The sequence below is a fragment of the Penicillium concentricum genome (genome assembly GCF_028827145.1).
Source record: "Penicillium concentricum strain IBT 3081 chromosome Unknown utg000002l_segment0_segment0, whole genome shotgun sequence".
NCBI lineage: Eukaryota > Fungi > Ascomycota > Eurotiomycetes > Eurotiales > Aspergillaceae > Penicillium > Penicillium concentricum.
This window is the reverse complement of record NW_026622755.1, coordinates 9,289,940-9,302,673: the sequence shown is the minus strand read 5'-3', so window position 1 is coordinate 9,302,673 and position 12,734 is coordinate 9,289,940. Positions and strand designations below refer to the sequence as shown.

General features: G+C 48.9%; 2 protein-coding genes across 2 annotated transcripts; both read left to right on the top strand.

Moving 5' to 3' along the window:
- Positions 1-2,760: 2,760 nt before the first annotated feature.
- Positions 2,761-5,111, top strand: N7517_007245 (hydrogen/calcium exchanger domain-containing protein; the record flags this gene model as incomplete). Its single annotated transcript, XM_056724975.1, has 12 exons — positions 2,761-2,764; positions 2,828-3,346; positions 3,416-3,479; positions 3,537-3,584; positions 3,637-3,678; positions 3,735-3,919; positions 4,042-4,077; positions 4,152-4,459; positions 4,551-4,784; positions 4,842-4,895; positions 4,956-5,044; positions 5,099-5,111. The coding sequence occupies 12 exons, from the start codon at positions 2,761-2,763 to the stop codon at positions 5,109-5,111; spliced, it is 1,596 nt and encodes a 531-aa protein (XP_056581225.1).
- A 3,201-nt stretch (positions 5,112-8,312) lies between these two features.
- N7517_007244 (putative C6 transcription factor) lies at positions 8,313-11,192 on the top strand (the record flags this gene model as incomplete). The annotated part of the gene is made up of 1 exon (XM_056724974.1): positions 8,313-11,192. The coding sequence occupies one exon, from the start codon at positions 8,313-8,315 to the stop codon at positions 11,190-11,192; it is 2,880 nt and encodes a 959-aa protein (XP_056581224.1).
- Positions 11,193-12,734: the final 1,542 nt, after the last annotated feature.

Here is a 12,734-nt window from a genome sequence, read left to right as displayed (position 1 = left end):
GAGGCCAGGCAGTGCAGCTCAGGGGGTTAGCTGCACCCCTGAATATCAAATATCACGCCAAAAGCGGGCCTGAACATACAATATACATATTTGTACTACGATGAAGCCAATCCCCTCATGTTCGGGGCTTCATGGTGTTGCTTTACCAAGCTTTTGTGGCGGCCTAATAACCCGCTTGGGATGGAGTCGTGGTGGATTCTGTGTTTTATTATGTATCAGTACAACGTATGAGCCATATTATGGACGGGGCTGAGACAAAACTCTCACAGATTGGCTTGCTGTGAGACATGTTTATTTTTGTTCTACGGACTCACAAAGCGTGTTCCCCCGTTAATGTCTGTACCGGGGTACATGATAGACTTGTCAGTTAAATATGTATAGCAGGGTTTCTCTGTTCTGGACACTGACGATGCGCCGCCCTCGCAAAAGACCGACTTACCACAGCGAAACAGACATCATTCCCAAAGTTCAGGATACGTTTATTTGACTTGTCGTTAGAGCCGGAAGTAGAGCAAGCCACTATTCCTTGGCAATACGTGTGTAATACTCGCATCCAAACTGTCAGACACAGTGGATAGGCATTGAGCATATTGTACACTATCACACAAGGAACAAGAGCCATAGGATAATCGATGCCAAAATCTGACTAGGTAGGTATGAGACCTTTAGGATTTGCAAGATCATACAAGCCTGGGAGCAATTTTCAACCATTTGGCAATCACCCACGAGAATTTTCCTGCAATGCTCAACCCCCTGAAACCCTTTTCACCTCGTCATCAGCCAAAGATTTGGACGCTGTACAGGAATGATATGGCCGTTTGTCGTCCAAATGGGAATTTGACCAACCTTGCGAGATCTATCCCTCTTTTTTTTTTTATAAAGACAGAGAGTGTAAATAATATGAAGCAGAAAAATTAGGTGTTGCCAGATAGAAAAATCCCTGGGAACTGAAAGCCCTGGCTCAAAGGGGCTAGCGTGAAACTGGTAGGCAGCAGCTATTTTAAGGCCCATAAGATGCCCCAGAAATCCATAGGGCTGAATTTTTTTCCCTTCCTGTGAAGATGACATTTGCTTTTGATTCGAGTCTTCTGACTTTCCTTTTGTTATGCCTGACTCTGCCTCACTTCACTTCAGCAACCGACCGCCGGCCTTACAGCACAGACACCAACCAACGCAACAGAACTGGAAATGTGACAACAACTATGTCAGCAACTCAGCTGGCTGAGCTGAGTGTCTCATGGATATATATTTTCTCGGAATGACGATAACCATTCGATTTACTTTTATCAAACAGCAAGCCCAAGCCACCGACATCCGCAGTACCTGCTTGAGGACTGGTTGGTCACCGCCTCGTTACAAAGAGCCTGCCTACACTGTTGTATAGCATTGTCAATATAGACACTGTCATGCCTAATGATAGGAATCAGGTCCATGTTCCCTTTTGGGGGGGGGGGGGGGGGGCGTGCCCTATCTTACCAAGGTTCCCCCGGGGCCCGAGGGCGCTTGCTTAGGCGACTACGGGAGCTGCCTGGGCAGTGCTCACACAGGTACCAACCAACAACATTGAAAACCAACACGTGACCGTTTCATCATGCGTTTGACTTCGGAAAGCAACACGATGACATAAAAGAAAAGGGGTTGTGGCGCTCAGGAGTACTGTGGAAATCAATACGGAGTGTACTCGAGACTTGATTGACCAACAATGCCAAGAGCGGGTCAAAACCCCCTACACAATTTGTGTTGGAAATTTGCTCCCAATAATGAGCGGAAGACCCATTATTGTGATCTTAGCCTTTGTGCCATGATACATTGTTAACATCTGCAGGAATGCCCGAGCAAATTCAGATGCGGTGTGACGATGCTATTTTCAAGATTGATCTCAAAGCAAGTTTCCAAGGCTGTGCCAAGCAACCCAAGCACAAAACAGCAAAGCTTCCACCGGCGAAGCTTTCGGTTCCAAGATTTTGAGTGGCGCTGCTGGATCCAACGCATCAACTTGTCTGACGCAGTTTGGGCATTTATATAATTGGGCTTGGAACAAATACTTATCATGACCGGGTTTCTCAATTACTTCATACCAATCTCGCGATCCGATGCCTTTTCTACTCCGTAGACGCTAGGCTCATATTTACTCCACTCTACGCACCGCACCATCAAGATCGCCCCGGACGAGTGTGGCTGTGTTTTCTCAACTCTTCTCGAAGTCTGTTAGAGAAATCCTGGAAAATTGTTAGCAGACGAATTTTATCCCTTCATTTCCCAGTCCCTCCTTTTGCTCTCTTTCTGACCGTACTCGTTTCATAATTGTCATTCGTTTGGTCTTTGTTGATTTCCTGTTTACCCCTTGCTTTGGCGCGATTCTCACCGTTCCCCTGTGCGCGTGCGCCATTATCTTGGTCCCCTTTGAACGTCACGGATCCGCTCATTCATCATCCTGCTGTGGCTGTATCTTGAGACTCACCCCCATACAGCGCTTAGACTGCCGTAATCGCTTCAGCCTGTCAACCTACTGAGCTACCCGCATCTCGAAACTGTTAGCAAGTACGTGTTCCCTCAGCCCTTTTTATAGACATCAGTCGCAAGCGTCGCAGGCCCAAGCCACGGTGTGGCGTCTATCTATTGGGCCATATTGAATGAACCTCACTGCTGTCCTCTTTACTCCCAACCGTCGTTGCTTTGTCTCTTTCCCCTTGAAATATATCTCGCAAGACTATACTTACGCATCCATCTCTCTATAAAGGCCCCCAAAAATCCACCATCATGTGTAAGTCCAACGTCTATAGATATCAATCTCTCAACTGGCCAGCCATACTAAGAACACAACTAGTTTCAACCCGCAGCGCAGCCAACCGTCTAGCACGACGCAGCAGCGGAGAACGCTCCTGGAACCCATACCAAATGTTCGGCCAAAAAACACACAACCGATCGAACTCTATGCAGCTCGAGAATGGATTAGCCCATTCCCAGACCCTAGGCGACCTCCCAGCAGACCAGCATCGCCGAGAGGAAATGAACGCCGGTATTAGCGCTCCGGAGTACTCGAACACGTTCCCGGCAGAGTTCGTTGGCAGCGACCATGAAACACACAAGTCTCCGCCTGAACCGTCCATGGCTAGCCAGGATCCGATCAATGTTTCATCAGTGCGCGGCGTTGATACTGAGACTGTTGGATCGGCGCAAACGCGTCAGCGTAAGGGTGGCATCTTGGGCAAGTTTAAGCATCGCCATGATGGCGATGAGTGGGAGGATAAGAAGCCGCATCAGAAATTCACTTTTGTCTCGCAGTTAAGGGCTACTATCTTGAATTCGTGGATCAATGTTCTTTTGGTTGCTGCACCTGTTGGAAGTATGTCTCGCTCTTCCTGCTGGCTGTTGATTATGGAAATGAGTGTGCTAATTATATGTCTGTGTGCAGTTGCGCTTTATGCCGTTGGCGCCAATCCGATTGCGGTCTTCGTGGTGAACTTCATTGCTATCATGTGAGCGATTTATACTGGTTATCTTTGAGGATATTATGACTAACGGACATCTACTAGTCCCCTTGCTGCTATGCTCAGTTTCGCAACTGAAGAGATTGCCCTTCGGTATGCTTTAATGTTTCCAGGTCCATTTCTGCTATACTTACATTTCTTTCAGCACGGGCGAAACAATCGGCGGTCTGCTTAATGCCTCGTTCGGGTATGCTTTATATTACCCGTTGTCTCCTTTCGTAGCACCATTTCTAACCCATATAGTAACGCCGTCGAGCTGATCGTTGCAATCATTGCGCTGGTCCAAGGCAAAACCCCCATCGTGCAGACATCACTCATCGGGAGTATTTTATCTAACCTGCTCCTGGTGATGGGCATGTGCTTTTTCCTCGGTGGTATCCCCCGCGTAGAGCAAAATTTCAACGTGACTGTTGCCCAGACAGCCGCGAGTATGCTCGCATTAGCTGTTAGCAGTTTGATCATCCCCACTGCCTATCACAGGTGGTCTAATCGTCAGTCATGCATCCCAGGACCAAGTCAACACGAGAGCTAACAAGAATATTGATTATAGTTGAAAACGGAGACAGCACTGCCGCTCTATCCCGAGGTATGTCACTTGTTAACACTTTCCAGCCTGCCTGTGTCTATCGCTTGATCTATCTTACTCACACTGCACCACAGGCACGAGTGTCCTCCTTCTAATCGTGTACGGCTGCTACCTCTTCTTCCAGCTGAAGTCGCACGCCGATATGTACAACCGACCCAGCGAGAAGGTCGAACGGCGACACGCAAAGGTCGGCGAAGGCGACGCCAGTCGGGGTATTGCCCAGATTGGCAAAATGACTGCCGTGCCGTTGGTTGGGCAGAACGCAGACCACATGCAAATGGATGATCATGATGACACCGAGGAGCCGCAGTTGTCTATTGTGTCTGCCATCCTCACGCTGATTATCTCGACTGCGTTTGTTGCTACGTGCGCTGAGTTCATGGTATGCATATTCACCTTTCTTCTAGATCAGTTCCGGAAGTTGCTTTTTTTTTCCTTTTGTGTGATTGTGCTAAGCTCATTTATCTATGCAGGTTGAATCTATCGACGCCTTGACGGCTACCGGTAACATTGGCGAGACATTCGTCGGGCTGATCCTTCTGCCTATCGTTGGTAATGCGGCTGAGCACGCTACCGCGGTGACAGTCGCATGCAAGGATAAGATGGATCTTGCTATTGGTGTCGCAGTCGGATCCAGCATGCAGATTGCACTGCTTGTGCTGCCGCTGATTGTTGTTCTTGGGTGGATTATTGGTGATGAGGATATGGTATGAGCCCTATGTGGAAGATTTATTTGAAATGGGAGCTGGTACTGACTGCGACAGACTCTCAACTTCGATGGATTCCAGGTGATCGTACTATTCATGTCTGTTCTTTTGGTAAGTGGATTCGGTTCATGGCGAGAAAGCGATATCATTGTACTGACTGTTGTCTCATAGGTCAACTACCTCATTGGTGATGGCAAGTCTCACTGGCTCGAGGGTGTCTTGTTGATGATGATGTACCTCATTATCGCTCTTGCGGCTTGGTATGTGGTTTTTATAGATGGTCGACAAGTGTCCGTTACTGATTGCGTCTCTAGGTTCTTCGTTTAAACCCTCACACTCATTGTAGTCATCGGGCCGGGTTCTCGTTGACGATACGATATCGATCTTCTAATCTACTATCCCAATCCGGCGGACATCTTTTAGTTATTACTTCTCTTCTTTGTATCATGTTCATTGGCTTCGATTTTGGATTCTATTATGATCGCTCATAATATACCCACTTTGGCGGAGCTTTTCTTTTCATGTCCAACACATTTTTTGATTTCTTTCTCTACCAAACGACTGATATAATACTCCATATCAAAAACAATAAAACCGAGACCAGAGCTTTTCACTTAACCGGCCTGATAGATTAGGCTAAAAAGTAGAGATAACCCGGTACCCCCGGGGAGTGGGGATAGGGCTCGGGATTGAGCCCCCGAATTCAAGTCAGCAGACGCGCACAAATCAGCAGAGTGCAATTATGCTAATATCACAGTATATTAAGGCCCCCGAGGCACACTTTAGCCATCGGAGAATTACCGGAATAAACAATCATGCACGGTAGGCTCGATGTCCCAATCCGGACTCGGGAGACTCGGTATCCCACCGATGTTCTAACCGAGCCGATGTGGGGAGGCATTGTTCTTGGCCTGTTCTTTCGAATTTCACGTTTACTATGGGGTACGGAGTACTCCGTAGTGGAAGTTCGGGATGCACCTTCCCATGGTTTTACTTTTTAACGTTTAGCCTGTAAAATTTTCAGACATTTGGTACTAGAGTTGGAGTAAAAGATCATGATATGAAATAATTAGTACTAACCACGTGCCGATACGTTATATAAGGTCGGCAACTACTCCGTGCCGAGAAGGGACAGGCAACGGAAAAAAGAAATTTGGTCCCGAACGTTTTGACAATTTAGACTAGAGGCTTATTTATCAGTATTTCCAAACGGCAATCGGATAATATCAGGGTGAAAACGGGGGAAAAAGATGACCAAGAGAGTTTCCTTAATTAACCTTGTCACCTGAGATATTAGGTGGAGAATGTGAAAAGTACAAAGTTCCTTATGTCATGAAAATTGTATGGAAATTTCCTTTTTAAGCTTCCCCCTTTTATAAAAGTCGGAGAATTTATAGGCACATGACCATTGCCATGAGTTTAACGTTACTTATATAAATGCTACTCTATACTCTATGTTGCAGCACTCTATTATGGTATATTATACCATCTTGAAAGGATGAAAAAAGTTCGACTTACCTAATATAAAGTAAATGCGGGGTCCGGGGTCCAATCGCTGGCGCCTCGGAGGTTGTGGTCCAATCGCTGAATCGGACGAAGCCGAAATGTGACCGGGGGGAAAACTCGGTGTATGATCTTTCCGATGTGTGACATTCTTGAACATGTGTATAACCTCGGAACTACACTATGAACTCCGTAAGGGATGAAACAACTGCAGTCGGCCTCGGACTGTTTGCACTTATGAAGTATAAGGATGGCAGCAGGACGGTCAACCCAGCCCAATTGACTATCCCATGAAATATGCGTGTTCTTCCGACGTGGCAATTCGTTCGACCCTTCGGCAGAGACCTGATCCCTTCCCCGATTCTTGTGACGGGTGGCAAGGGGGTCAATGGGGGAAAAAAACAGGCCACATTGTAGGAACGTCACACGGAGACCGCGTCAAATACGGGAGGTGAGAGGTGAAGGTCACAGCCGACGCCAATCAAAGGGTAACTCTCAATGTAACTTCCGTGAGGATCTAGGATCTCGCTTCTTTGCGGGGAGCCCCGACCAGGGTTGGTCTTGGAAATCGTTGATTGGATGCTATATCCCCTTCTCCCCCAGATTGATCCTCCTATAGGCTACGTCGATAGCAGGTTTACCCATGTTCTGGGGACGAGGCTATACCCGAGGGATCCAAATGGCCCGAGATACCCCTCTTGAGAGAAAAAAACAACCATGTGGAAAGAAAAAAAAAAAAAAAAAAAAAGAAGGCTTATGATCCGGTCCACTGGTTTTTTTGGCATCTTGTGGAGTCACCATTCGGTTCTCGGTTCTTTTTTCTACTGATTCTGGATACTCGCTGTACTCTCCGAGAATACCCCCATCAGGGTACACTCTTTACTTCCCGCTTTCCTATTCTGGCGTTCCCGACGCGGGAAGAGACGGTGTATGGATTTCCCGCCCAGACAAATGCCGATCGGACATCAGCTGCCACGGGGGTAGACCTAGTTCAATTGCCTAGGTAGAGTTGAAAGGTACCTTTGTACTCCGTACGGAGTACGGAGTACCCTAGGTACAGAGAGGTCTAGGCCATGGAACCAGGATGTACAACATTGCATGTCTGATGTTCCCCAAAATCTACCGATCCCCCAGATTTGGGGGCTGTTATGATTTATCCTCACGGGCCCCATCTGGAAGAAAAATGCCGGAGAATGGCCGGAGGACAATCGGCCGGCGAGTGGACGGGTATTGTTATTCCAGCGAGTCCGGGTGGTTTGGATATGAATTTGGCCTGGTAGAAAAGACAATGTCCTACTTGACAGACCAAATTGTATTCTTTTTTTTTTCCCCTTCTTTTTTTTTTTTTCGGACCGTAAGCTGAGCCCGAGTCGGGTAGAGATGCGAGATGACGATCATGAGATCACAGAAAAGTTGGGGATATTCCCTCTTTAGGCCAGCCAGGGTATTTCCCGTGCCGAGAAGGTATTAAAGGCAAATATGTTATATGTTATATATTATATGTTATATGTTTTATGTAGTATATATGTTATATAGTTATATAGTTTTAAAATATAAAATACATTTTATAATATGCTACGAGTAATAGGAACTACGTAACTCGGCAGCCCGGAAACTGGGGATGCTCCACCTCCAGGAAAAAGCGCGTCCTTGCATATTTTTGGGCCCTCCGCAATTTGCAGCGGCTCTTGATTTTTTCTCGGCTTTTTTAGATTTAATTTCTTTTCTTTTTTTCTTCCCCGGTCGAGACATTTCCCCGTTCCCTTCCGACTTGTATTTCTCCCGGTCCGGTGCCCCGACTCTTTGAGTTTCCCCCACACTCCGCCAATTCCGTTTAGCCCTTTCCCTTCTTCACCTAAGTAAGTTGGCTTGTCCTCCGGCATCTGCAATGCTAACTGAACCATCAGAAGCCGTCGCTTTAATCCATACCCCAAAAACAACTCTGATACGGATAGTAAATGGGAGAATCGCGATTTGATACAAACCGAGCCGTTACCTATCCGCTTCGGATCTGTCTAATACACCATGCGGTCCAGCATCGCTTGCGCTCGATGCCGGCGCAGTAAGATCAAGTGCGTCAATGCCGGCATCGATACAACCTGTCGCGCGTGTGAGTCGTCCGGGCGCGAATGTGTCTACCCAACCCCAGCAATCGGAGTGAGCGGCGCCAAACGAGATTTAGCCACACTGGCAGAAGGCGAGGATCGAAATGGTGACTGGGATGGTCCGAAACGACATCGCTCGCGCAAGGTGGTAGGCATCTCTGGCTCCTCGGCTGGTTCCAAGCTCGGTATGGATGCGCTGGATTCCTCGATACTTACAACAAAGGTTTGGGAGGCCGTCTTCGATCTTTTTCAATCACATTTCGCGACCCTTCTACCCTTCCTACATCCTGCGACCTTCCTCAGCCAGATACGACAGCTTTCCTCTCCTCCCGCGACACTCGATGGACAAGATCCCCGGAATCCCGTGTATAAGGTCGACCCGTCTTCGTCCCTTATTCCCCTGGGTGTACTGGCCTTGACTGCTCGCTTTCACCCTCCGTTGGCGGCAGCTCACTCACCAGCATCACCTAGTCATTCTCCGAACCCACTCGCCGCATCGGAATACTATGCGGCAGCCCTCCGCAGCCGGCTGGCCGGCTTGGATGGCGCTTGTCTCGCTCAGCCTGATCTTGCGCGCGTACAGGCGCTATTAATGCTAGCCTTGCACGAGTGGGGAATGTGCCGAGGCAAGAGTGCTTGGGTCTACGTGGGCATGGCTATCCGTCTTGCACAGGCCATGGGTCTGCCCTTTGAACTTGAAAATGAATTCCCACCGCGCGATCCGTCACGCTTCTCCCCCGGCTTGAAAACTGAGGCAGATCATTTCGGGTTGCCACGGCGTGCAGAGCCCAGGGAGCCGACCTCTGATGATATCATTGCGCAAGAGACCAAGCGCCGGACATTTTGGGCCTGCTTCATCCTGGATCGATGCCTCAGCAGTGGAAAGTATCGCCCTCGGATGGTCCGAGTTAAGGAACTCGGAATTCAGCTTCCGAGCGACAATGCTTTTGCTTTTGGCGAGCGGGTGAGAACGGCCCGACTCAATGAACCGACCGTTCGGCGTCCGCAGAGCTTCGGTTCCCAAAGCATGCAAATCCCTAGCATCCGTCAAAGTATAGGAGGCTTTGGCGAAGAAAAGCTTCCAGGGCCCAATGGCACCCCAGATGGCAAGTCTTGGTCACCTATCTCTCGCCGCAAGGACTCGAGCGAGGAAGAGGTTGATCGATGGGAGGTAGGTGCAGAGGAGTCGGTTCTCAGCCGGGTTATTCGCATCATTCGTATCTGGGGAAGCATCGCCAAATGGTCGTGTGCCGGCGGTCGACGCACAGAGCAATATCCTCCCTGGCATCCTGAATCTCGCTTTGCCTCGCTCCGTCAGCAGTTGAACGAGTTCCAGGATAGTCTTTCTCGCAATCTGCAATATTCCCTGCGAAATACCGACACACATATCATGTACAAGACTACACTGGCTTCATACACTGTGATGCATGTTGTCTACTTCCTATCGGTGATCGTCCTTCACCGTGCCTATATTCCATTTCTACCTCTCCGCTGCAATGAGCCTTCAGGCCCCTTGGATGAGCCGTTGTTCGCTGTCGACAAGGTCAATGGCCCACCCGACGGTTTCTGGCGGGATAGTGCTCGTGAGCTCTTCAAGGCAGCGCGGCAGATGATCGACCTTGTGGCGACCTGCCAAGCCCGCAGTGCTCTTGTTGAGAACCCCTTGGTCGGATTTGCTATCTACAATGCCGCTTTTGTCGGTGTCTATGGAACACATTTCCCACACATGGATCCAGATGGATTGATGGGAAGTAAGCCGCCCCCTGCGAGCCATGATAGCCACCAGCTTGGTGTCGCACAGGCACGCAAGGCCTTGGATATCATGCGAGAGATGCGGCCTCGTCTGAAGATGGCGGTGGGCTGGTTCCGTACCCTTAATCGCCTTCACAGCTACTTCTCCAAAGTCAAGCGCGATTTCCGCCGGCTTTCTCGGAATCGCCTGGATAGCATGTCGGATGCCTCTGACCACGCCCTCAATGGTATTCGCCCTCTCCGAGAAGGCGGTGCTGGTGGTGGCCTGGAGGAATTCAAGTTGCTTGAAAAGCTTTTCCTCGACTTTGGAAGCATCGAGGACCAGTTAATAGAGCCTGGTATGGATGAGGACAGTATTGCAGTGCCCGCAGCAAACGAGTCCCTCTACGAGCGGAATATGAGTGATGCTGGAAGCAACGCCGTCAGGAGCGAAACTGGTGATCCTGGTGACCAGATGCTTGACGGTGCCGGTGGTCGTCGCGAGTCCTGGGTCCCGGTCAACAGCCCGGGTCTGTCGCTACCTGGACACGACGGCGATCGCCGTCCCAGCCTACCCCTTCCCAACAGCCGCCAAATGCCATCTGGATCCCCTTACTCACTCCCATCCCTTCAGCAACATCACCCAGACGGCCCCATCTACACCACCTCATCTCCCAGCTTCCCCTCTCTATCCGCAACTACACAGTCCCCATCTCAGTACTTGACGGCAACAAGCAACCGCCTGAACCCCATCAACTCCTGGCTCCCAGCCCGCCCGCAGGCTCCTCCCCCGCCATACTCCCAATCCCTCCCTCCCATCAACGCAGCCACCTCACACACCATCCCTGTCCTTCCTCCACCGGGATCCGTTACTCAACTGGCCCCCTCCCCGCCTTTGACCTCAACCGAATGCCCAGACTCAACCTTGTTATCAACAAGTCTCGGCGGAGACGATGTCCTCGCCTTCTTGGATGGGTGCGAATGGGGCCAGCTATCCATGCTCGCGCCTTCTGAGATTGGTATTCCTGCCGGTTGGCTGAGCACGGTCTGGTCCCAATTCGGCCGCTAGAGTTCCCAAGAGAGATCATAGCTCTCTGTTGCAGCTCTTCAGCCGGCGCCCATTGAAGCAGTGGCACAAAACGCCTCGCTTCATTGTATTATTACTCTTTACGACTTCCCTCGTCCGTTACGTCTTACGTACTGTACGACCATCTCTTTCATTCTCTCCTTTCTATCTATGATTGCCGGCGACTCAAAAAAATGGGACATTCGAGCCTGCGGAAAATCCTCCCGAGTGCCGAAGGCAGGCGAATTGAACTCCAAATCCAATCATTTCCTCTCCTAATTTGGCCACTACATGGATTAGTCCAGATCAGGAATTGAAAACGGGATCACGAAGATTGATTATCACCTATACCCAGTGCGCGCGACCTCGTCTTTGTTTTGTTCTTGCTATTGTTTACTTGCTACATGCTTTCTTTTCTATTGTTTGGGTTATGTTGTTCAACATGCGCGAAAGGCGTTCCTCGTGGTTTCTAGCCGAAACCCGAGCTGATTATTCATTTATCGTCAAAGGTTATTTTCCCCCTATTGATATTTGGTCCGTTTGTTTCGAGCGAAATTTGGGATGGCACGGAAGCCCGGAAGCGTGGCCGGGTTTTTCGACATTGATTCATTTCTCCTGTCGGTTTTTATGTTTTGTGTATTGTTCCGACTGAAAATGTCGGCTTTTTTGGGGATACGTTTATGATAGTCTAGGCGTTGCACTTGTGTCTTGCAAACTGCAATTCTCTTGGGTCAATTCATCTGCCTCTATGGCTGTTCTTTTTCAATTCCCTACCCGGTTTCTTTTCGACCTAGGGTCAAGATAACCCACTGCCGTAACGCTTATAGAGCAGATACCGACGGACCAGCGGGTTATGTTTTATCGACTTGCCGTTCCTCGGTTTGCGGCTAAATGTTTTATTCGCCCCGACGAAAATAGGGAAACGATATTAGATGTCGTAGTAACATCTTCTATGCAACGTCTCTGATATAGTTTCCGGACGCTTATATCTTGGGTTTCCATGCCATATATGACAGCTTTCAGTGATATCTTCTAAGACTAGGTTGTCTGTTTATTTTTGAAAATCTTAAACAGACCATGAACACATAGAACACTAGGGAGATAATGAAAATACCCCGGGATTGCTCTTACGACCCGAGGCAATCTACTCCGTATGGTCCGAGGGTTTCCCCAAGCTACACCTCCACCCCGAAGTTTTGTTTTCCATGTGACATCTTCCCTAATTGTTCAATACAACCTCAGGTGCTTGGGGTTATGCATGTACTAAATATACATACTTAATATTGATGCTATATGTCGTCATTGTCAACGAGGCGACACAAGTAGCCATCTGACTATTCTTATATTACCTACCCTCCTCCACCTCCACGATCAGCAAATAATAAACATAGGCAAAAAAAATAAAAACATACAACAGTGAGGATTCGCTGGTGGTCACCCACCCAACTACTAACTCACCGGCGTGTGGCTTAAGTACGGCTGAGCGGACGGGAAGCCCTGTTTTCCACACCCTATGGTCGTATGTACAGATAAATATCTGGGAGA